This window comes from Manihot esculenta, chromosome 3 (assembly GCF_001659605.2).
Source record: "Manihot esculenta cultivar AM560-2 chromosome 3, M.esculenta_v8, whole genome shotgun sequence".
Classification (NCBI taxonomy): Eukaryota; Viridiplantae; Streptophyta; class Magnoliopsida; order Malpighiales; family Euphorbiaceae; genus Manihot; species Manihot esculenta.
In genome coordinates this window covers 27851415-27878858 of record NC_035163.2, presented here as the reverse complement: position 1 = coordinate 27878858, position 27444 = coordinate 27851415, and the positions used below count along the sequence as shown (strand labels likewise).

At 25.7% G+C, this 27444-nt stretch overlaps 2 protein-coding genes across 2 annotated transcripts; both read right to left on the bottom strand.

Moving 5' to 3' along the window:
- Positions 1–1534: 1534 nt before the first annotated feature.
- LOC110611069 (UPF0481 protein At3g47200) lies at positions 1535–3030 on the bottom strand. Its single transcript, XM_021751183.2, has 2 exons — positions 2993–3030; positions 1535–2848 (listed from the first exon to the last, which is right to left on the bottom strand). Exon 2 carries the CDS (start codon positions 2846–2848, stop codon positions 1556–1558), a length of 1293 nt encoding a protein of 430 aa, XP_021606875.1. The 5' UTR covers positions 2993–3030; the 3' UTR covers positions 1535–1555.
- An 8963-nt stretch (positions 3031–11993) lies between these two features.
- LOC110612201 (UPF0481 protein At3g47200) lies at positions 11994–15375 on the bottom strand. The gene is made up of 2 exons (XM_043954694.1): positions 14991–15375; positions 11994–13299 (listed from the first exon to the last, which is right to left on the bottom strand). The coding sequence occupies exons 1-2, from the start codon at positions 15261–15263 to the stop codon at positions 12019–12021; spliced, it is 1554 nt and encodes a 517-aa protein (XP_043810629.1). The 5' UTR covers positions 15264–15375; the 3' UTR covers positions 11994–12018.
- Positions 15376–27444: the final 12069 nt, after the last annotated feature.

Below are 27444 nucleotides of genomic sequence, written 5' to 3'. Positions count from 1 at the left end.
CTATAACTATTTCAAACCGTCAAAGTATGGGGTAGTTCTAGTTGGAATATTCCCTTAGTCATACCTACCATCAAGGCATAAAATTTATCCACACACCCGTCTAATATATAATATAAAATTTTAATTTTTCATCAATTGATAATCAACTTGTACATACGAATAGATGCAGGAACTTTCCACGCCCAACTGGATCAAGTCCAAGCCTTCTTTCTTTTGACCCGCAATCATTGTTACTGTGGTATAGAGGACATTACTGCCTTGTGTGATCATTGGGTTCAATCGGTTGGATTCCATATGTTCATAGGCAGTTGCGATCATAATAACATCTTGTTATGTCTTGTTCATGGTAGTTATTTGTTAACTTTAACTTTTATATATTTTATAACGGCACATTTTGGTCTTATAAATAATTATCTTTATTTAATATATTTAGTAATTATCTTTACTTATTTATTTGATATATTTAATAATTGTAATTAGTATATAAAACTTACTTATTTAATATATTTAGTAATTGTAATTAGTTTTTGTAAGTTAATATTTTATAGATATCTTGTTTGTATTTTGTTTAAAAAAAAATCAATTGAATTTTGAAGTGAAAAATATTAATTTCAAAGAGGAAAATAAAGTTGCATAAACAGCAATAAATAGTATTTTTCTTTAGATTTTAGGGAAAAAGACCTAAAAATAAAGAAAAGAGCAATCACCTCCCATTTCATATGGAGAATAAAAGGAGGTGCGGGAACTTCATCAATGGAGGCTCTTTGGGCATAAATTATCAATATTTGAAAAGTTCTTCATTTTGATTTTTCTTCTCCTTTATTAATTTCATACTTTATTTATTTTATTTTGAGATTTCCTTTGCAAATATCATATTTAGTAATAAATTTTTTAGATTTCAGAAATTGGATATATTTTAGATTTAAACTAATTTTTGTCAATGGATTCAAGAAATTGGTTAAAGGTACGAGAGGATTTCATAATTAATTAAAGAATATAATAATTTTTTATTAAATTAAGAGTCATGAAAGTAGAAATTGATTTAGTTAAAACACAATCTTGATATTTTGAGACAGAATTAAGGTAATTTTAAAATTGATTCTTTTGAGCAATAGGATATTCATAAATTAATAGAAATCGAAAAAAATTTGAATTAATTAGAGTGTGAATCTCAACCTTTTGAAATTAACTTTCCATATTTAATTTTTAATCTTAATTAATTACTAATTTTAGTTAATTTTGAATTAATTTGTCATTGCTTAGTTTATTTACTTTTAACTTCTAGTTGATTTTTCTTATTAAGTATATGATTAATTAGTTTAATTGCCATCCTTTTATTAATTTGTGATTAATTTGCTACATATTTTACTTTTATTAATTAATTTAACTTTAATTTGATTAATTCAAACAATTATTTCAACTATAATCTAGTATTTATATATTAATATTTTGTGAGAACGATACTCTATCCTATCTCGTGCTACTGTATACTTGCCTTATTCAAGAAAGAAATATTACAAATGGCACAACAAAATGAACAAGAAACATTAACAATTTACTTATAATAAGAAATAACTGAATAAACAGTCTGAGTCAAGGCAAGAAGGAGCAGCATCGTAGCAGCCAAAACAGAAATAAAAGACCATGGGCTTTGAAAATAATCCTGCCTCAACTTGGCCATCCACGGATTGCATCGTTTCTTGCACAGATTCCTTCGTTTCTTGCAATGCTCCTTAACATTGTTGACTATATCCGCGTAGAGATTGCTTTGGTAGAAGACATGTTCCCCAAGCTTGTTGAATAGAATAGCAATGGCTTCATCGTCTCCCTTCCAGTTATCAATTATCCCCTGGTGACAAAGTAGTTCCACATCCTTTTTAGAATTGATGAGGCTATCCATGAATATCATGTAATCAGTGAAATATTTTGGACTCGTGAAAGAAGTCAACTGCTCGTAGGCTATGAGATTTCGCAAGACACATTCTGTTATATCTGTTATTTGTATTTTTGGGATTGTAATTGTGCTGTTTACAAAATTTATATCGAACAAGTTATTTCTCTCAACAGCACTCTTGAACTTAATCCCGGCATCTTTGAGCTCTGTGGCACAGTGCGTAAAACCTCTTTCCACGGCTTGTCGTATTTTCTCATAAACCTCTAGCCTTGCAGGGGAAGGTTGCCAGTGGTCATGCAATAATCCCAGTAGGTTCTTGATTTGTATCATATTTTCTGGAGTGTATGCGCGACTTGAATTACACAGTGAGCCTGGTAGAAAACTTTTATAGAATACCAAAATCATTGAAATGAAGGTGCTTTCTTGGTCCGGACTTACATTGCTTGTGACAAGCAACTCCCGTAGTATGAAGAATGGAAGTTGATTTTCAAGCAATAGCAGGTCCAGCATGACACTATGCAACATATGATTAGATCTGAAAAGAAGGTCTTCCATATCACGTTCTCGCAATTTGCGTATAAACTCAATAATAAAGCAACCATCAATAAGCATCATTTCAACGAATTCATCATGGGTAAATCTTAAAGGCTCTACATAACATTTACGAGCTCTTTCTTCCAAATTTCTTATGACCTGCACATATCTTGATACATTTTTCTGAGAAGTTTGTTGAAGGAAGTTTTGAAGATACCGTATTTTATGATCTTCCATGGAAAGTAAATGATCTTTACCATGGTGATAAGGACCAATTGCAATTAGTTTCGGTTCATATGCCTCTTCATTTACGCTCCGTAGTTCTTTTGGCACTTTGAAAATGAAAGGATCTGAGAATACAGAGGATTCACCTGTAAGCTTTTCATTAATTCGAATCGTTACGGAGTCTTCAATTACCATCTGTTCTTTTCATAAAAAAGAAAAAAAAAACTCTATTAATCCAAATTTTAAATCTTTATAACATGTTTCTTCTAATATCAAACATTAAAACATATCGCCTGCATTGAGAAAAGGAAAAAAGAGGAGCTATGCAGAGCATCTTACCTGTTAATCTGAAGCATATAATTATCTCATCCACCGGAGCTTAGCCAACTGAAACTTCTTAGGACTATTTATAATGCTATGCACGTGCCAAGTCAAAGTCTTTCTCTTTTTAGTCTTCTTTAGATTCCATAAATTCATTTCAACCACGTTTGTACATCTACAATTATATCATTCGAGTACAATTCAAAACTCATTTTTTTTAAGATCAAATAAGGTTTTTGTTTAATAAAATTTTATTGTTGTACTTTTAAAAATTATTTACTATTTTGATATATTTTTTAATTTTTATGTAAATAAAATATTAAATTTTTAATATTTTAAATTAAAAAAATAATATTATAATAGATCATAATTTATTAAACTTAAAGGTAAAATTAAAATATTTTTTTTAAAAAACTTTAGATTGGAGCAAACTTATTCGCACTTATTTCCATAAAATTTCTCCGAATACCTTTTTCATTCAACTTTATTTTTTAATTTATAATTTCTCCTAAAAAATTAGTATGTTTAATTAAGACTGATCACGGTCCGTGATCAGTTAATTGAGGAACAAATTACAAGTTTAGCTGACTCCGCGTGTATTGCTCTGATTAGTGTTTTTTTGCCAACGATTAGTTGGTTAATTAAACAGGAACAATTAAATATTGATATAAATGGAACATCCGTTAATTATTAACGAAATAAGTTAACCTAATAAAAAAAATTCAATTTTGTTATAAAAATATTAATAATTTTGAGCTTATTATTTATAATAAATCAAAATATTAAATCCACGGAATTTATATTTGAATTTTAAAATAAATTATGAGAAAGTTGACAAAGAATTAAATTCATATAATCACTTTAAATGGTACTAGTAAATTTATATATTTATAGTGAGTGACACACTTAATATCTTTTATTTTTATTTTTATTTTTAAATTATATTTTTATATTTAATATTATTAATTAATATATCCATAATAAATAAGATTTTTATCATCACTATTAATATATGAATTTTTTATTATAATAAATAGAATTTATTATATTGATTATTATTAAATTTTTAATTTTTTACTATTTTTTAATATAATATATTATTAATATTATAATAAAATTTTATTGTATTTTATTATTAAAAAATTATTATATTTCTATTTTAATAATAAATATAATATTAAAATAATATTAAAAATATATTTAAAAATTAGATAATTATATATTTAAATAATAAAAATAAAACAATATATATATATAAGTTCATAACAAAATATTATGTAAAAAAGTTTTACTATTTCACAATAGTGTAGTTTATTGATTTGATAATTTTTTGAAATCATATCTCATATAATCTAATTAATAAATACTATATATTTTTATTCTCTAATATGAATAATTATATAGAATAAATATATATAATTAATTAAAATTATTATAAAAAAATATTAACTGTGACAGAACATATAAAATAATTTAAAAAATCAATAAAATTGCATAAAGTATTATTAAATTAAAATTTTATCCAATTCAAATAATTTATAAAAACATAAATAGATATAAATAATTAAAATACAATAAAAAAAAATAAAATAATATTTATAATACTCTAAATTAAATTTTATAAACTATGAACAATCAATTTATTATATCAATTATTATAATTTATTATATTAATTATTATAATAATTTTAGTCATTTTACTTTTTATAAAGATATAACTTTCTTAGGTTGATTTTATATAAAACTCATTAGGATAGTTTTTTTTCTATTCTACTTCTTTTATTTTTAATTAACTCATATTTTGAAATTTTTATTATTATCCTTTTTGTATTTATCATGAATGCATAATTGCACAATTCTAGATAATCAACTCAATCTCTTGAATAAATAAAAATTGAATAAAAATTATTTAAATATTAAAATTCTTTAATTCAAGTGATTCTCCTCCTATACTACCACCACCAATAATATCCACCACTATTGAAATTTAATAAACTTTAAATATAATTCTTTAAATGAATTCTGTTATTGAATATTAATATTATAAAATAATTAGTATTAAATTTATTGATATATGATTTTGTATTTATTAATATTTGAGATTTTTAAATTTTTTATTTTAAAATTAAAATTATATATATTTAATTAATAATTTTTATATTATTTTAAATGTCAATCGATAAAATAAATATTATAATATATTCTTTATAAATTAATAATTTCAAGTTTAAAATTTGAATATAAAATAATATTTTATTATTCTTAATAAGTGGAGTAAATTTATATAAAAAATATATTATTTTATATAATAATTTTATATTATTATATATAATAACAATATAAAATATTTTAATATTTACACAACGGGTAGACAAACGACTAATTTAATTTAAAAAATATTTTTTTTAACTTGAATGAATGAATACTACATCTAAGTTATTGAATTTTTCTAATTTATTATTTTTTAAATATAAAATATTAAAATTTAATAAATACAAGAATTTAATTTATGAAAATATAAAAATTTATTCGTAAATATATAAAGTTCAGAATCAAATTATATTAAAATATAAAGATAAATCGCAACTAAAAATATTATTATTTTAATAAAAAAGCTTTAAAAAATAAATTATAAATTATATCGTCATATCAACGTAATTATGTTAAAAAAAAGTCACATTATTAAACAACATAAATAAATAAGCCATTTTTTTTCTCATAAATAAATCATAAAATCAATCTTTTAAAAATTGTTGAACCACAATCGTACGCTTAGCTTCATGGTAAATGTCTTAAAATTGAATTAAGAGTTTTGAATTTAGATCTCCTGAAATTTATTTTTTAATTTTAAATTCATTTAATTAATAAAGTTATAATATCCTTTAAAATTTAAACTCAATTATAAATAATTAAAAAATTTAAGAGTATATATATTTAAAAATCTTACACTCATATATTTAATTAGATAATAAAATATATTTAAATAATTACAAAAAAATTTTAAACTCTATTCTTTTAATTTTTAAAATCTCCCATTTCAAAAAATAAAAGAATAAAAATCTCAAAATTTTAATTTAAAGTATATAATTATCTCATCCACCGACGCTTAGCCAATTACCTATAATGCTATGCAGTTCGTTGCCAAGTCAAAGTCTTCTCTTCTGAGTCTTCTTACTTTGGATTCCATAAAGTCATTTCAACAACCTTTGTACGTCAAAAATTATATCATTCTAGGACAATTCAACATTTTTATCAAATAAATACTTAAACTTTATTTTGAAGGTTAAATAAGTCCTCACTTAATAAAAGATTATATTTTCATATTAAAGTTTTTATTTTTACAATTTCAAAAATTATTTATTATTTTTATATATATTTTTATTTTTAAATAAAATATTAAATTTTTTATATTTTAAATTAAAAAAATACTTTTATCTGTACCATAATTTTTATTTATTTCATTTTTTATTAGAGATAATATTTTTATTAAATTTCAATTATTTTCATTCTAACCATTAAATTTTATTAAATATAAAAAGATATTTTAAATATTTATTTAAAAAAAAATAATCAATAAAGGATTGTATTAAAAATAAAAAAAATTAAATAGTTTTATACTTAATTTATATATTAAGCATAATATAGAAAAAAATGGACAATAATTTTAAAATAATAAATAAATAAATAAATAATATATATTTTATGTAAAAAAAATATTATATTAGAACAGAATTAATTTAAACTTAAGACAATTTAAAATTTTATTTTAAAAAAATTAAATTGGAGCAAACTTACTCGATTTTATTTTCATAAAAAAATATCAATTATATTTTAGATTAAATTTAATTTTAGAGTTGTTATAGATAATTATCTATTTTCAGGCACCGCCATGAGTTATATTCTATTATTAAATCAAACAGTTTTAAATAAATTATAAATTTAGTTACATTTACAAACATAATTTAATAGTAAGTGCCGTTGAATGATCTCATATTTTATTTTTTTAATCTCTAATGTTTATTTTTTTTAATTAAGGCTGATCACAGGTGCGTAATCAGTTAAATGGGGAATAACTCACAAGTTTAGCTGGCTCCATATGTACAGCTGTGATTATTTAGTTGAAAAGTCTTAAATGGGGAACAAATCACAAGTTTAGCTGGCTCCATGTGTACAGCTGTGATTGTTTAGTTGAAAAGTCTTAAATGGGGAACAAATCACAAGTTTAGCTGGCTCCATGTGTACAGCTGTGATTGTTTAGTTGAAAAGTCTTAAATGGGGAACAAATCACAAGTTTAGCTGGCTCCATGTGTACAGCTGTGATTATTTAGTTGAAAAGTTTTGAAATTGTGAGTCTTCATTACAAGTCTATTATCAAGTCATTTTTTTTTTAAATCAAATATTCTTCTTTTAATTATAGAAAAATTATAAAGAAAAAACACGTGCAATTTAACTAGATTAAATAATTTAATTTATAAGCAAAATTCTTATAATTTTGTTTCAAAACAAGGAGATTTCTTTTTGGTTTTTAACATCATAAATTAAAATTAACTTCAATTAATATGCATTACACTTTGTTTATACTCATTAAATATATACGTAATTTTATTTTATATTTATTATTTTTTAATAATATTTATATTATGAAGACTATGAAATTTTTTTTTCTTAATTACGAATTGAATTGTCATTGTCATATGTTTGGGCTATATTATCACATTATTATTATATAATTTTTTTAGATTCACTTTTATATAATAATTTAATATTTTTTAAATTTAAAATAACAACATATTATATAATAATTTTATATTATCAAAAATTATTGTTTCATATTTCATCATAATTATTTAAAATTTAAATATAATTGTTAATAATAAAAGAATCACTAATAATCCAATAATTTTACATCATCAAAATTATTGTTTTATATTATTTTATAAAATTATTTAATATTTAAATATATTATTTTAATAATCTTACCTAAAAAATTTAACATTTTAATATTTACATATATCTCAAAATTCAATTTTTTTTATCAATTTTAAATTAATTTAATAATAAAGTCACTATGCACTTTAAAATTTTTTTAATGAAAATTATTCGTTTTACATTTTTTTTAAAATTATTTGATATTTAAATGTTTAATTTTAATAATATAATCTCAAATTTTTAATATTTATTATTTATGTATATCCCAAAATTTTAAAATTTAAATTTTAAATTAATTTAAATAATAAAATCTTTATCAACTTTAAATTTTAAATTATTTATGTATATCTCAAAAATCAATTTTTTTAATTTTAAATTCATTTAAATAAAATCATAATATAATTTAATATTCAAACTCAAATGCAAATAACTAAATATTTAATATATTTAATAATTATAATTAATTTTTATAAATTAATATTTTATAAATATTTTGTACACATTTTATAAAAAAACATGTAAGAAATATAATATATTTTTTTGAATGTTTCAAATGTTAAGAAATATAAAAAAATATTTTTGAAAAATTCATGTGAAAATTGTCCCAAATTTTATTTTTTAATTTTAAATTTATTTAAATAATAAAATTATAATATATTTTAAAATTTAAACTGAATTGTAAATAATTAAAAAATCTAAGAGTATTATTTAAAAATCTCAAAATCCTCCCCTCATAATGCTATGCAGTACGTGCCAAATCAAAGTCTTCTCTTCTAAGTCTTCTTAATTCAGATTCCATAAATTCATTTCAACAACTCTTGTACATCAACAATTATATCATTCCAGGACAATTCACCATTTTTATCAAATAAATACCTAAACTTTATTTTGAAGGTTAAATAAGTCCTCAATTAATATAATTTTATTTTTATAATTTCAAAAATTATTTACCATTTTTATATATTTTTTATTTTTGACATAACTAAAATATATATTAAAGTTTAATATTTTAAATTAAAAATACTCTTTTTTGTCCTATAATTTTTATTTTTTTTTGTTTTTTTACACACATTAAAAGAGATTTTTTTTATTAAATTTTAATTATAAACATTTTAAAAATATTAAATTTTATTAAATATTAAAAGATATTTTAAATACTCATTTAAAAAAATAATTTATAAAAAATTATATTAAAAATAAAATAAAATAGAATCATAATAGTGTATTTATCTATTAAACATAATATAAAAAAACCATAATTTTAAAATAATAAAAAATAAAAAAATTATAAAATAAAAAAATATTTTATATAAAGAATAATATTATATAAAATCATGATTTATTTAAATTTAACGCCACGAAGTCTTTTATGATCGTTCCTCTTGAATTAAAACCATTGAATTAGAAATTTTGAATCCTGACCATGAAATGAAAAACCTTGAGATTGTGAGTCTTCATGTTCAACCACAAAGACTTCTATCAAGTCTATTATCGAGTCATTTTTTCAGATAAATTGTCTTCTTTTAATTATAGAGAAATTATAAACAAGAAACACATGCTGTTTAAGTAAATTATATAATTTAATTTATAATAAAAATTTTTATAATTATATTTCAAGACAAGGAGAGTTTTTTTTTAATATTATTAATTAACAGAAAAAATAAAAATAATAAAAAATAAAACGAGAGAAAAACTTATATATTATTTATTTTATATTAATTTATATATATAAAAATAAAAATTATTAAAACGATCTAAAAATTTTATGTAACAGTATGCTAATTTATTTTATAACTAACTACTCGTTCTCACGATGAAAATTACTAAAACGATCCAGAAATTTTACTTAATAGTATGCTAAGTTCTTTCATAACTAATTAATTATTTTCACTTAAATTTCTTCTCATAATCTGCGGTGCGTGAAAGCGAGGCTTATATTTTGATTCGATATAATTTTGTTCAGTTTGATATAATTTTTTTTTAATTTAATTATAATTTCGAGAAAGAAATGCTGGAGCTTGTCTTTATTATTTTATTAATCTATACTTGTTTTTTTTTTTTTTGAAATAGGGGTTGGGGGAGTCGAACCTTAGACCTTTCAAGGCTACAGGATGCACTTTCCACCAGGCTAAACCTTGGAGTGCATTAATCTATACTTGTTGTATTTTATTATTAGTCGTTATTTTTTCAATATTAACTTTAATTAATGTGCTTTACACTTTATATACTCCTAAAATAATTTTATTTTATATTTATTGCACTATTTTTTCATATGATGTAATTTTTTTAATAATATTTATATTATGAAGACTATGAAAATGTAATTAATAAAATAAAATATCAATATGAAATAAGATAAAGTTGCATTATATTTAAATTTTTTATGAACATCAAAATAAGTATATACTGCACTATTAGTTATGGGGTAGGTCTCTTTTAAATAAATCTTTAAACAGATTAATTATATTATTAAATATAGCTTTTTTAATTTAAATTAATTACATAAATTATTATGCAAAAAATATGAAAATTTATAAAATAAGTATAAAATTTAACTTGAAATCACCTTATATTAAAATTTTTTAATTGGTCAAATAAACTTTTAATAAAATCAACCGTAAAACTCAGTAGTTTAAGGCTTTTTTTAAAAAAAAAAAATTTATAATTAAAAAATATTTTATATGAAAAATATTGTGTGAAAAATATTTTTTAATATGATAATTTATTTTTTATTATTTAATTTTAATTTAAAAATAAAATTTATTAATAAATTTATATATAGAAATCTTAAAAATAATTCACTTTTTTATAAAAAGAGAAAGTCACTTTTTTAAATAATTTATTTTTAATATTTTCTATTGATTAAATTTTTATATTTTAAATGTCAAAAATATAAAAAAATATTTTCTCCAAAACAAACATAGCCTAATACTTGCACCCATACAAGTTACACACTCATTTTTATCTTTTTCTATACTATTCTTGTCACCTAAAAATGTAAGACAATAAATAAAATTAAAACAATTATATCTAAAAATTAAACATTAATTTAAATAATAATTTTTAAAAACATTTTTTAAAATTCAAAAACTAATTAATAAATTTTTTAATATATTTTTTAAAATTCAGAGACTAATTAATAAATTTTTTATATTATATAGAAATTAAATAATAACTTTTGTAATTATTAATTAAAAAACTTAAATATTAATAAAAGCGAAAGGATATTTTCATGAGATGACAGAGTGTGTGATAATAGAGAAAAATAAATCTGGTTTTGTTTTATTGCAATAATCAAAAGATTAATAATGTTAGAATAAATAGAGGTATTTATACTATGTCTCTTATATGAAGATCACGTGCCTATCAATACCAAGACTACTAACGGCTAGTACAATATTAAAAAGGAAAGAATTAAAAAACACCAAAATTACAGCGTTTTGGCAATCAGACATGTTATACACTATGCTTTACACTCCCATTTTACATTTACAAAGGTCACAATTCTGAATTGATGACAATTGGTTGTCTTGAATTTGGCGTGCTATAAAGATTGATATATTTTTCCACTTGAATGCTTTTGTTTTGCTAGTTATTATCATCGAAAAATTCTTTCTTAGACCTAGTTTACATGGTGACATAATATATTTTATCACATAAAAATAGGTGTGACTTGTATATCTGTGTTCTGAATTCAGAAATCGGACCTGGCAAGAATTGCCCAATAAATAATGTCCTAGTAATCATATAGGGAAAATTTTGGCTTTTGGTGTTTTGTTTTCCTTAATTAAAATATTCATTAAATTATTCATGAGGATGCAAAAATAGCCACACCCTCTTACGCATTAATAAATTTAATTTCTATATATAATTTTTTGTGAAAAATTATGAAAAAGCCCGTGTATAGAGAAGTTAACCACACATTTAATACGAAACTTTGCATTTTTGTCTAGTAAATGCTTTACTATATTTATTTATGTTGATATTCATACGCATTTACTATATTTCTTTATGTTGATATTCATACAAAAAATTACCATGATCATGGTAATAATTCAAAAAAAGGAATATTAAAAGCGCCACAATAAAATGAACAAGAAATGTTGGCATTTATTTTACTTGTAATAAGAAAGAACTGAATAACCAGTTTCAATCAAGGTGAGAAGGAGCAATATGATAGCAGCCACAACAGACATGGAAGACCATGGGCATTGAAAATAATGGTGCTTCAACTTGGCCATCCACAGATTCCATCGTTTCTTGCAATGCTCGTTAACATTGTTCACTATATCCGCGTAGAGAGCGCTTTCGCAGAAGACGTGTTCCCCAAGCTTGTTGAATATAATAGCAATGGTTTCATCGTCTCCCTTCCAGTTATCAATGATCCCCTTGCGACAAAGTAGCTCCACATCCTTTTTAGAATTGATGAGGCTATCCATGAATATCATGTAATCAGTGAAGTATTTTGGACTCGTGAAAGAAGTCAACTGCTCGTAGGCTATGAGATTTCGCAAGACACATTCTGTTACATCTGTGATTTCTATTTTTGGGATTTCAATTTTTCCCTTTTCAAACTTTATATCGAACAGGTTGCGTCCCTCAACACTCTTGAATTTAATCCCGGCCTCTTTGAGCTCTGTAGCACAGCGCGTACTACTTGGTTTCTTGGTTTCTCTCATTTTCTTATAAACCTCTGTTCTTTCTGGAGAAGGTTGCCCGTTGTCATGTACTAATCCCAAAATACTTTTAATTTGCATCATCTCTACTGAAGTGTATACACGACTCATATCACAGCCTGGGCCTGATAAATAATGCTTATAGGCTTTCAAAATCAACCTAGTGAAGTTGATTTCTGGGTTTGATATCACATTGCTCGTCCAAAGCAGCTCCCGTAGTATGAAGAATGGAAGTTGATTTTCAAGTAATAACAAGTCCAGCATTAATCTAACGTACATATGTCCAGACCCCATAATAGGGTCTTGCACATCAAATTCAACCATTTTGTGTATAAACTCAATAATAAAGCAACCATCAATAAGCATCATTTCAACGAATTCATCATGCTCAAAGCTTAAATGCTCTGCATAAGATTTACGAGCTCTTTCTTCCAAATTTCTTATGGTCTGCACATACCTTGATACATCTTTTTGTGCACTTCGTTGAAGGAAGCTTTGAAGGTACCGTATTTTGTGATCTTCCATGGCAAGTAAATGATCTTTCCCATGGTGATAAGGACCAATTGCAATTAGTTGCGGTTCATATGCCTCTTCATTCACGCTCCGTAGTTGTTTTGGCACTTTGAAAATGCAATGATCTGGGAATACAGGGAATTTATTTGTAAGCTTATCTGTAAGCTTTTCATTAATTCGGATCGTTATAGAATCTTCATTTGCCATCTGTTCTTTTCATAAAAAAGAAAAAGCTCTGTTAATTCAAATTTTAAATTTTTTATTTGCCATCTGCTTTTTTTCATAAAAAAGAAAAAATTCTGTTAATCCAAATTTTAAATCTTTATAACATGTTTCTTCTAATATCAGACATTAAAACATATCGCCTGCATTGAGAAAAGGAAAAAGGAGGAGCTATGCAGAGCATCTTACTTGTTAATTTGAAGCATATAATTATCTCATACACCGGAGCTTAGCCAACTGAAACTTCTTAGGACTATTTATAATGCTATGCACGTGCCAAGTCAAAGTCTTTCTCTTTTTAGTCTTCTTTAGATTCCATAAATTCATTTCAACAACCTTTGTACATCTACAATTATAATTAATATTATTAATTAATTCATACTATATGTTTTGCGAATAATAATAAATATATGTGATTGCCAATTCGTCAAATAATTCTGCATAATTATGTTATATGTCATAAATTTATAATTTCTTATATATTTTTAATTTTCTTTCTACATAAAATAATAATTAATATATATATTAAATATAATTTTTTATTTTTATCATCACTATTAATATATGACTTTTTAATTTTTTACTTTTTGATTATAATAAATAGAATTTATTATATTGATTACTATTAAATTTTAAAATTTTTACTACTTTTTAATATAATATATTATTAATATTATACTAAAAATTTATTGTATTTTATTATTAAAAAATTATTATATTTTTATTTTAATAATAAATATAATATTAAAAATATATTTATAAATATTAGATAATTATATGTTTAAATAATAAAAATAAACTACTGTAAATATATATATATATATATATATATATATATATATATATATAAAAGTTCATAACATAATATTATGTAAAAAAGTTTTACTATTTATTGATTTGATAATTTTTTAAAATCATATATTGTATAATCTAATTAATAAATACTATATATTTTTATTCTCTAATATGAATAATTATATAGAATAAATATATAATTAATTAAAATTATTATAAAAAACATTAATTGTGATAGAACATATAAAATAATTAAAAAATCAATAAAATTACATAAAGTATTATTAAATTAAAATTTTATCCAATTCAAATAATTTATACAAAAAATAAATAGATATAAATAATTAAAATATAATAAAATAATAAAATAATATTTATAATACTCTAATTTAAGCTTTATAAACTATGAACAATCAAATTATTATAATTTATTATATTAATTATTGTAATAATTTTAGTCACTTTACTCTTTACAAAAATATAATTTTTATAGGTTCATTTTATATAAAACTCGACAGCATAATTTTTTTCATATGACTTTTAACTTCTTTATTTTTAATTAACTCATATTTTAAAGTTTTTTGTTATTATTCGTTTTGTATTTAACAATAAACGCATAATGCACGACTCTTAATAGTTAACTCAATTTCTTAAATAGATAGAAATCGGATGAAAATTATTCAAATATTAAAACTCTTTAATTCAAGTGATTCTCCTCCTCCGCTGTGTTACCGTTATCCTTGAAATTTAGTAAATTTTTTTTTTTAAAAAGCATAGCCATTAAAGCAGCTAAAAAGAACCCCACATGTGAAACACCCCAAGAATCTATAATCTTTATAGTTGCACAAATCCAGGGTAAAATTCAAAACTTTTGTGTTTACCGGTTTCTTCTTCATCTTCTCCTTGTCACCAGTGGCCTCGGAGCAGAATAATCTTTGAAAAGGCAGTTGCCGTTGCATATATCTTACTCCATGGAACGCCGGAGATCGTTGTGGCAGTGGGTTCAAGGCATTGGAATGAAGACAGAGACAAGTCTGGATTGCTCCAGCGGTGGTGGTGGTGGTAGAAGCTATAGAAGGGGAAATATTCCAGAGAAATGGGTGCTTGAAGGAGCAAAGTCCGAGTCTGAGTCTGGTTCCTTGTGCCATAGCCATAAGAAATACTCAAAGGGATGGGGAGCTTATTCCCTGATTTTAATGGAGGGAGTAGTGAGGAGGTCACCGGCAGTGGCCTGCAACTCGACAGAACTAGAAGATGGAAGCAATTTGAAAGTTAAAATGGAAGAGTAATATAGGATAGTAATTATTAAATTTTTAATTTTTTTATATAATTAAATTTATTGATATATAATTTTATATTTAATTAATATTTCAGATCTTTAAATTTTTATTTTAAAATTAAAAATTATGTATATTTAATTAATAATTTTTATATTATTTTAAATGTCAATAAGTAAAATAAATATTATAATATATTCTTTATCATTAATAATTTCAAGTTTAAAATTTAAATATAAAATAATATTTTATTACTAATAATAAGTGGGTGAATTCATATAAAAAATATTATTTTATATAATAATTTTATATTATTATATATAATAATAATAATATAAAATATTTTAATATTTAAACTAGACAAACGATTAATTTAATTTAAAAAATGTTCTTTTTTAGCTTGAATGAATATTTACTACATCTAGGTTATTGAATTTTTCTAATTTATTATTTTTTTAAATATAAAATATTAAAATTTAATAAATACAAGAGTTTAATTTATGAAAATATAAAAATATATTTGTAAATATATAAAGTTCAGAATCAATTTATATTAAAATATAAAGATAAATCGCAACTAAAAATATTATTATTTTAATAAAAAACTTTAAAAAATAAATTATAAATTATATCGTCATATCAACATAATTATATTAGAAAAAAAGTCACATTATTAAACAATCATATGCTTAGCTTCATGCTAACTGTCTTAAAAATTGAATTAAAAGTTTTGAATTTAGATCTCCTGAAATTTATTTTTTAATTTTAAATTCATTTAATTAATAAAGTTATAATATACTTTAAAATTTAAACTCAATCATAAATAATTAAAAAATTTAAGAGTATATATATTTAAAAATCTCAAAATTTAATTTAAAGTATATAATTATCTCATCCACCGGCGCTCAGCCAATTACTTATAATGCTATGCAGTACGTTGCCAAGTCAAAGTCTTCTCTTCTAAGTCTTCTTACTTTGGATTCCATAAAGTAATTTCAACAACCTTTGTACGTCAACAATTATATCATTCGAGGACAATTCAACATTTTTATCAAATAAATACTTAAACTTTATTTTGAAGGTCAAATAAATCCTCACTTAATAAAATATTATATTTTCATATTAAAGTTTTTATTTTTACAATTTTAAAAATTATTTATTATTTTTATATATTTTTTATTTTTAAATAAAATATTAAATTTTTTATATTTTAAATTAAAAAATACTTTATCTGTACTATAATTTTTATTTATTTTATTTTTTTATTCATATTAAGAGAGATAATATTTTTATTAAATTTCAATTATTTTCATTCTAACCATTAAATTTTATTAAATATTAAAAGATATTTTAAATATTTATTTAAAAAAAATAATTAATAAAGGATTGTATTAAAAATAAAACAAATTAAATAGTTTTATACTTAATTTATATATTAAGCATAATATAAAAAAAGGGACAATAATTTTAAAATAATAAAAAATAAATAAAAATTATAAAATGAAAAATATATATTTTATGTAAAAAAAAATATTATATTGGATCAGAATTAATTTAAACTTAAGACAATTTAAAATTTATTTAAAAAAAAATTAAATCGGAGCAAACTTACTCGAACTTATTTTCAAAAAATTTCTCCCATTAACTTTTATATATATGAACTTTATTTTTTAATATATAATTTCTCATAAAAAAAATAGTATTTAACTAATGGTGTATTTGGTTTAATGAATGCACCTAATATCCAAACACAGCTACACTAAACTTTTGATAAATTTAAAAAAAAGACAAAGGATGGTTTATATCAATTATATTTTAAATCAAATTTAATTTTAGAGTTGTTATTGATAACTATCTATTTTTAGGAACCGCTATGAATTATATTCAATTATTAAATTAAATTTTTTTTTTAAAAAATAAAAATTAAAAATTAAAAAAATAAAATATAAACTCTCTCATATTTACTCAAATGTATTTACCATTGAACTAAATCTGTAAAGGCTAAATCAAACAGTAGATAAAATTGAGAGATTTGGTGGTAAGTGTATCCGAGTAAATATGAGATATTTCAAATTCGAATCTCCCACTCTCCGTTTAAAAAAAAAAAAAAATCACAAGTTTAACTGTCTCCACGTATGCAGCTGTGATTAGTTAGTTATTATCATTATTTGCCAACAATTAGTTAGTTAATTAAGCAGAAATAATTAAATATTGCCATAAATGGAACACCCGCTAATTATTAATGAAATAAGTTAATCTAATAAAAAAATTCAATTTTATTATAAGATATTAATAACTTTGAGCTTATTATTTATAAGAAATCAGAATATTAAATCAATGTAAAGACGGAATTTGGTTAAAAAGTATTTTTTTTAAAGCTTGAATATGAATAAATATTATATCTAGGTTGTTGAATTATTTCCAATTTATTATTTTCTTTTTTAAAATATAAAATATTAAAATTTAATAAATATGAGATTTTAATTCATAAAAATATAAATATTTATTCATAAATATACAAAATTCAACACTAATTTATAAAAATATAAATTGTTTGCAGAAAATATGAAAAAAAATTCATAAAATAAATAGAGCTTAAATTTTCATTTATTTGCAGAAAATAATTTATATTTAAAAAATATTTTTTAATGATGTAAATTATTTTTATTATTTAATTTTAATTTTAAAATAAAATTTATTAAAAAATTTATATATAAAAATCCTAATAAAAATATTAAAATTTAAAAAGTATGAAAAATGATTTTTTTAATTGAAAAATAAGTCATTTTAATTGAAAAATCTCAAAATCCTCCCCTCATAATGCTATGGAGCACGTGCCAAATCAAAGTCTTCTCTTCTAAGTCTTCTTAATTCAGATTCCATAAAGTCATTTCAACAACCCTTCTACATCAACAATTATATCATTCGAGGACAATGAATACACTTACTACAAAACGACAATAACCAACGCCACAAAGTTTTTTATGGTCGTTTCTCTTGAATGGATTGTTATTTTAAAACTGTTAGATCAGAAATTTTGAATCCTGACACCCACAAAGACTTCTACAAGTCTATTATCGAGTCGTTTTTTTCAGATGAGTCGCCTTCTTTTAATTATAGAGAAATTATAAAAAAGAAACACGTGTTGTTTATAGATTATATAATTTAATTTGTAATAATTTTTTTTATAATTTTGTTTCAAAATAAGGAGAGTTTTTTTTATATCATTAATTAACAGAAAAAAATAACAATAATAAAAAATGAATCGAGATAAAAACTTATATATATCATTTATTTTTTATTAATATTAATCTAAAAATTTAAATAGTATACTAATTTATTTTATAATTAACTACTCATTCTCACATACATAAATAAAAATTGCTAGAACGATCTAGAAATTTTACTTAATAATATGCTAAGTTCTTTTATAGGTAATTAATCATTTTCACTTAAATTTCTTTTTATAATTTATGGTATGTCAAAGTGTGATTCAATATTTTAATTCGATATAACTTTTTTCAATTTGATATAATTTTTTTTTCAATTTAAATATAATCTCGAAGAAGAAATGCCGGAGCTCGTCTTTATATATTTTTTTATACGCACCATTTTATTAATTCATACTTGTTGTTATAAAGTGTATATATTTTACACTTTATATACTCCTAATTTTATTTTATATTTATTGTACTATTTTTTCCTAATTTTATTTTATATTTATTGTACTATTTTTTCATATGATGTAATTTTTTTAATAATATTTATATTATGAAGACTATGAAAATGTAATTAATAAAAAAGATCAATATGAAATAACATAAAGTTGCATTATATTTAAATTTTTTATGAACATCAAATGAAGTATATACTGCACTATTAGTTATGGGGTAGATCTCTTTTAAATAAATCTTTAAACAGATTAATTATATTATTAAATATACCTATTTTAATTTAAATTAATTACATAAATTATAAGAATAAAATAAATGCAAAAAATGTGAAATTTTATAAAATTAGTGTAAAATTTACCTTGAAATCACCTTATATTAAAATTTTTTTAATTGGTCAAATAAACTTTTAGCATATTTAATAGAATCAACCGTAAAACTCAGTAGTTTAAGATTTTTTTTTTTTTTAAAAAAACTTATAATTAAAAAATATTTTATACGAAAAATATTTTGTGTGAAAAATATTTTTTAATAAGATAATTTATTTTTTATTATTTAATTTTAATTTTAAAAATAAAATTTATTAATAAATTTATATATAGAAAAACTTAAAAATAATTCACTTTTTTGTAAAAAGAGAAAGTCACTTTTTTTAAATAATTTATTTTTAATATTTTCTATTGATTAAAGTTTTATATTTTAAATGTCAAAAATATAAAAAATATTTTCTCCAAAACAAACATAGCCTAATACTTGCATACACACTCATTTTTATTTTTTTCTATACTATTCTTATCACCTAAACATGTAAGAGAATAAATAAAATTAAAAACAATTATATCCACAAATTAAACATGAATTTAAATATGTTCAGCATAAACAAGTATACAAAAAATAATAAATACAATAGATAAACTAACTTGAGTGCATTTTAAATTTAATTTATCACATAAAGATATGAACTATTTTTTTATAATGGGACACTCGAGAAGTAAGAAGATCTTTCTACTTATTGATATTAATTAGTTTTTTCTTTTTAGTATATTTGATATTCTTTTTTTTTTCTAAATTTATTTTATTAGTGAGCAACTTTTTTTTCTTTTTTATTGAAACTTTCTCTTAATGATTTCATGTTATTAGTTTATCATTGACTGTAATATAGAAATATGGGTGTTGTTAAATTTTCTTATTTTGATTAATTTATTTCAATTGTACTCTTGAGTTGAATTGCAGAGTGTGTTTTTTTTCTGAATATTTATAGATTTCTAATAATGTGATATAGTTTAATTTCTTCAATTTATCATTTTTTATACATGTTAATTGTGTTGTTATAGGTAGAAGGGATCGATTTATCATGGAATTGAAAATATTGTATTTTGATGAATGATTAAAGGGTATTTTTGAAATAAAATTTTTTTCTCTTCACTTAAATGTTAAAATTAAAGGCATTATATGGAAAAAATAATGGTAGGACTAATTAGTTAAATTTTTTAAATGTGAAGAATGTTTTTTAATGTATTTTTTAAAATTTAAAGGTTAATTAGTGAATTTTTTTATATTATATAAAAATTAAATAATAATTTTTTTAACTGTTAATTAAAAAAACTTAAATATTAATAAAAACGAAAGGATATTTTCTTGATCATGAATGACAGTGTGTGCGATAATGGGAGAAAAACAACTCAGCTTTTGTTTTATTGCAATAATGAGAGAAACAACTCTTGTTTTATTTTATTGCAATAATCAAAAGATTAATAATGTCAGAACAAATAGAGGTATTTATACTGTGTCTCTTATATGAAGATCACGTGCCAATCACTAGCAAGACTACTAACGGTTAGTACAATACTAAAAAGGAAAGAATAAAGAAACGTCAAAACTACAGCGTTTTGGCAAAAAGGCTTTACACTATACGTTACACATCAATCATGTTATACACTATGCTTTACACTCCCAGCCCCTTCAAGTTGGTGCTGGAAGTAAAACCAGGTGGAACTTGAACAGGAACTAGTGATGTAGATCCCCGGATAACGGCTTGGTGAAGATGTCTGCCCGTTGGAAACAAAAAGAGACATGCGAGGGTAAAATGAAACCTTTTTGTAGTTATTCACAAACAATATGAAAATTAATATCAATATATTTTGTACGCTCATAAAAAAAAAAGATTGGTAACAATTGAATGAGCAGTTTTTATCACATTTCAATGTAGTAGATAAGTAAACCGGAACTTACAAGTCTTTTAAAATATAGGAAATTCATAATAATTCACAAACAATAGAGGACATAATTTGATACTCGGCCTTTGCTAAGGATTTAGAAACAATTGGCTGTTTTTTAATTTTTCATGAGAATAAAGCACCTCCAAAAAAAATGCAAAAGCCTGTGAGAGATTTTCAAGAGAATGAACATAATGTCTAATCTGCATCACAAAAGGAAAGCAGCTTGAGATCATTCTAATCAGGGCAAAACAAGCCCTGTGCAGGGGCAACTTTTAGATATCAAAGAACATGCAGGGCAGCAACCATATGGGCTGCCTAAGAGTGCTCATAAATTGATTGAGATGCTGGACTGCATGACTTATATATAGGAATTTAGAGGCAATATGGAAACTTCTGTACTAGTAGAAATGCTTAACCAGTGTAATAGGCTTTTTGGATGTGCTTAAGGGGGCAAATTTATATACTTTCTCCCAAATCAAGATTTCCATTTCATATAGGAATTTAGAGGTGCTATGAGTGAAAATTGGTTTCTGCATGTTTGTTCAAGGTGCCGGTGGTGTGCTGTTGTGTGCTGCATTTCTATAGGCTTTGCAATAACCTTGTATCTCTGTGACGTGATAACAGCCACAACAGAGATGAGAGACCATGGGCTTTGAAAATAATCGTGCCTCAACTCGGCCATCCACAAATTCCTTCGTTTCTTGCAATGCTCGTTAACATTGTTCATTATATCCGCGTAGAGAGCCCTTTTGCAGAAGACATGTTCCCCAAGCTTGTTGAATAGAATAGCAATGCTTTCATAGTCACTCTTCCAGTTATCAATGATCCCCTAGCGACAAAGTAGCTTTACATCCTTTGTAGAATAGATGAGACTATCTATGAATGCTACATAATCAGAGAAGTATTTTGAACTTGCGAAAGGAAGCTGCTCGTAAGCAACAAGATTTCGCAAGACACTTTCTGTTAAATATGTGATTTGTATTTTTGAGATTTCAATTTTTTCCTTTTCAAACTTCATATCGAACAGGTTATATCCCTCAACAATCTTGAACTTAATCCCAGCCTTTTTGAGTTCTGTGGCACAGCGCGTAATACTTGATTTCTCTCATTTCTTATAAACCTCTGTTCTTTCAGAGGAAGGTCGCCAGTTGTCATGTACTAATCCCAATATATTTTTAATTTGCATCATCTCTGCTGCAGTGTATACACGACTCATATTACAGCCTGGGCCTGATAAATGCAATGATATGAGAATACAAGAAATTCACCTGTAAACTTTTCATTAATCCGAATCATTACGCAGTCTTTAATCGCCACCTATTAAAAAAAAGACAATACTCCATTAATCCAAAATTTAACATGTTTCTACTGATTATTATTAACAATAACAAACATTAAAAACAAACAAGCTGAGTATTACAAGTATTTTTCAGTAGGATGAAAGAAAATGGCAGGCATTGAGGAAAGGAAACGGGAGGAGCATCATGCAGAGCAGCTTACTTGTTAATTTGAAGCTTGTAACTATCTCACCCTCCGGAGCTTAGACAATTGAAACTTTTTAGGACTACTTATAATGCTAAGCATTGTGTACCAAGTCCAAGTCTTCTTTCTTTAATATTTTTATTTGACCCCAAAAATTTATTTTATACCAACATTATATGTAACTAACTGGTAATGACTACAGATCTCTACCAAGACTAAGAGGGCTACAAGTCTTTATTTATTTTTCTTTGGAATCAGTCATCTTTAGAAATAATGTGATGTGTAAACTTCATTAACTTATCTTTATTATGGAAAATAATTGTGGCCCATGCAAGAATTGTTCTTGGTCTAAATATTAGAATAAGATGGAAGGCCCCCTAATTATTAATGAAAGAAGTTATTCTGAGACGTGTACTGTTCTACACCACATTATCTAATTATTAACAAAAAATTACTGTATAAACTCTATAGTTTAAGGAAATCAACTTGCTCCTAAATTTTTAAAAATATATTAAAACATCCTTTACTTTTAAGAAATTTGATTAGTTAGTCATTCTTTTATTTAAAACCATTAATAACCAATGAATAAAAATAAATGCCCTTAAAAATTTACACGAATAACTTAATTAATCTATAAAAATCCTAAATCCTTAATTTTCTCCTCTCTCAACATGCCTCTAACATCTCTCGTCCCTCTTTTTTTTCCCTTTTATCTCCTCTTTCTTTCTCTCTCTATGGTTCTTAGTATATATGCATTGACACTTTATGTGATTTACACATTGTACTATCCTCTTTCTCTACAATAGGGTCTTGCACATCAAATTCAACCATTTTGCATATAAACTCTATTTAAAGCAACTATCAATAAGCATCATTTCAACGAATTCATCATGGTCAAAGCTTAAAGACTCTACATAACATTTACGAGCTCTTTCCTCCAAACTTCTTATGATCTGCACATACCTTGATACATCTTTCTGAACACTTCGTTGAAGGAGGCTTCGAAGATACCATATTTTGTGATCTTCCATGGCAAGTAAATGATCTTTCCCGTGGTGATAAGGACCAATTGCAATTAGTTGGACCAATTGCAATTAGTTAGACCAATTGTAAATAGTTGCGGTTCATATGCCTCTTCATTCACGCTCCGTAGTTCCTTTAGCACTTTGAAAATGTAATGATATGAGAATACAAGGGATTCATGACATTGAGCAATTAGCCTTGGACTTCACAGCAGACTTGGACCGGACCTAACTTTTGCTGCCAACATCTAATAGAGACCCACGATAGCTTTTCGGAAAGGGAATTTTGAGACGCACGACTTTTAAAAGTGTGACAAGGGCCATAGGCTTGTCACAAAGTTCGATATGAAAATTCCATCGTTTAGGGGGTCAATTTTGCATTTTAATTTTTTTAAATATTTAGGGTATTTTCATAATTTTGCATGTTAGGGTTTTGTTTTCTATTATAAATAGCATCCCTTAGCTATTAGAAACTCACTTTTCAATCTTTGAGGAATTTCAATAAGACTTTTAGTTTTTTAACCTATCTTTTCTCTTATTTCGTCTTAGCCAAACAATATTGGTTAAAACTCCTGACGGAGTCTAAATAGTCCTTTATCAGATTGGTATCAGAGCTAGGTTCGACCATGGCAGATAACCAAGAGGCGCGACTTGCTGCAATTGAGGCATCTTTGGCAGAACTAAGGGAGATGATCGGACAGCTGACCCTGCAGCAAGGACTCCACCAACTCGCAGCCGCCGCACACCCCCTAGTCGCCAATCCTGTGGCTGCCAATCCTGTGGCTGCCAATCCTATGGTTGTCAATCCTGTACCCGCAAATCTCTATAAGAAATATCAGGAAGGTTACAAGATCAAGATAGACCTTCAAAACTTTTCTGGTTCGCTAGATGTGGAATTTGTTCTTGATTGGCTGGCAAAGGTTGAACGTTTTTTCGAAGTTATGAACGTGAAAGAGGATTGCAAGGTTCCGATTGTGGCCTATAAGTTAAAAGGGGGTGCAGCAGCCTGGTGGAATTCGACTCAAAACGAACGCTATCGGAGGAGGCTGGAACCCATATGAAATTGGGTGTTGATGAAGCAGATGTTTGAACAACGGTTCTTACCTAGCGATCACGCTCAGGTTTTGTATAACCGGTATCATAACTATGTACAGGGAAACCGAAGGGTGGATGAATATACCGAGGAGTTTTTGAGGTTGCAGGCGAGGTGTGAAAACTGTGAGAACGAAGCCCAACAGGTTTGTAACGACCCGGAAACCGGTACCCCTCAGTAACGGTCCGAACCATCACTGGCACTAGGATCCAGATCGGCTTAAGGCCGCCGGGACCCGTAGCAAGCCGACTATACTCTCTGTGTACCTGATAAATCCCATTCATAATACAAAACAATACTCACAATCCTGTACAACTCTGTAGGCTTAACCATTGCTACTCAGATATGTCAATCTGAAATGGCCCTCAGGGCCTGTACCAGGGACTACTATCTGCTGTGGTCCAGGGATTAACACAATCTGTAACACATCCCACTGGTATCTCATCGAAGCCATACATTAAGCCTAACTTACACATTTCTTATCAAGAAACGTAAAACAGGATTGTGTACAAGGGATGAATCATACATAGCAGTGACACTAGGGAAAGCATAAGTCTATCCAGTATATGACAGTACATGTCTATCTATTACATTCCAACTAATCTTTCAATTACATCATGTCCACTAAGCTATTCCAACATACATTCAAGCATAACGTTCCTCTGTACTCTTGCTGACTTTGACTTCCCATAGTTATCTCAGAATCTGCAAAACTGGGGTCAAGGGAGTGGGATGAGCTCTAGAGCCCAGTGAGGAGGAACAGTAAAACAGTTCAGTAATTACATGTTTTCATGAAATGCATCACATCACAAACATATCATCTCAAGGATGAACTTGTCACCAATAGCCCTTTGCTGTATACATAAAGTAATATGTCCAACTTGCCAGGGGCGATGAGGCCTCACCTGGACTTCTCTTAAGTAACTCATATCATAACATGTCCAACTGTGCCAGGGGCGATTAGGCCTCACCTGGACTTCTCTGAGCTCTGATCTGACAGCCCAGCTGTCTCACTCATAGTACCAGGAACGACCTGGACTATCCAGGAGCGACCTGGTATGGCTATCTCATGCCATAACTCTGTATCTGTACTCTGTGCTCTATCAAGGGCTAAGGATCATCCAACATTCATCCACACAATTATCAGCTTATGCAATGCAGCATATTCGTGGAATCTAATGCAATACAACCTAATACATAACATGGCATTTTATGATGCATGGATCATGCTCGAGTCGTGTCATTTCTGAATGTAAAATAGTACAGTTAGTTCCACTCACCTGTAGCCTCTGCTTGGCTACCTCTGGGCTACCTCTAATTCTGAGACAGCTACGACTGCTAAACTCTGCGGTTCCTCGGGTCCACTCCTACAATGGAGGACGTAAATGAGGCACCAAACATACGCTATACCATAGACAAACATCTCTTAGACAACTTCCCAAAACCCCTCTCAAATACCTCAAAACATGCATGCAAAACAAGCAAAGGAAGGCTGGACAGGGCACCTTCGGCAGCACCTTCGGCGGCCGAATGTCTCTCCAGAGACGAAAGTCAGGCATGTTCGGCGGCCTAACTTGGACTTTCGGCGGCCGAACCTGAGTTCATCCAGAACTCAGTTTCGTGCACAAGGACGCCTGCCAGTCCCTCCATCACCTGCTCAGCCCTCAATACATGCATTTAACCCCTCTAACACATGCATAAACACTTTAACAAGCATAAAGGAGCTTAAAACAACTTAAACTCCAACAAAACAACTAACACAACATATCATCATGCTTTCACCATTAAAACATCAAAACTAACCTAAGCATGCAACTCATGCATACACTTCCATCACCTCTTTAAACAAACAACTGTTACCACTCATTAAAACAAACTTAAAGACGTCCCTTACCCCCTGAAATCAGAAGAGGAACAAGCAAACTCAGCAACTCCTCCTCCAAAGCTTCAAACCCTCACAACTCTTCTTTTCTCTCAAACACATTCAACTCACACAAATCACGACCAACCTTCTGCCTAAGCTACTAAAAGCTTGCAGATGAGTCATGGGAGACGTGGCCTTATCCTCTAGCCATGATCTGGAGGCAACAGCTGGCCAAACCACGGACTGAGGAGCATGCACAACTTAGCCGACCACCCCAGTTTCGGCTGCCGAAACTGCATGCAAAACCATGCAACTTTCGGGGGCCGAACTTCACCTTCGGGGGCCGAACATTGGGCACTTTCGGCGGCCGAACTTACCTTCGGCAGCCGAACTTGGCCTTTGTCCCCAATGCCTTTTCTCTTCAACCCTCACTCCTACCCTTTAAAATCCTTACAAATAATGTAGAAAACCTTCTCTTACCCGTCTAGACCCCTCTGACATCCTCGAATTCCACCGAACGGTAGAAATTCCGATGTCTGAATCTGCCGGGTATTACAAGGTTGCTCATTATCAGAGGGGCTTGAATCACGAAATTCGTTGTATGATGGGAGTAGTTGCGATTTTCACCCTGACAGACGCTATTGAGATGGCAAAAAGGGCAGAAGAGCGTGTTGATTGGCAGCCACGACAGCAGTACAATTGGAATT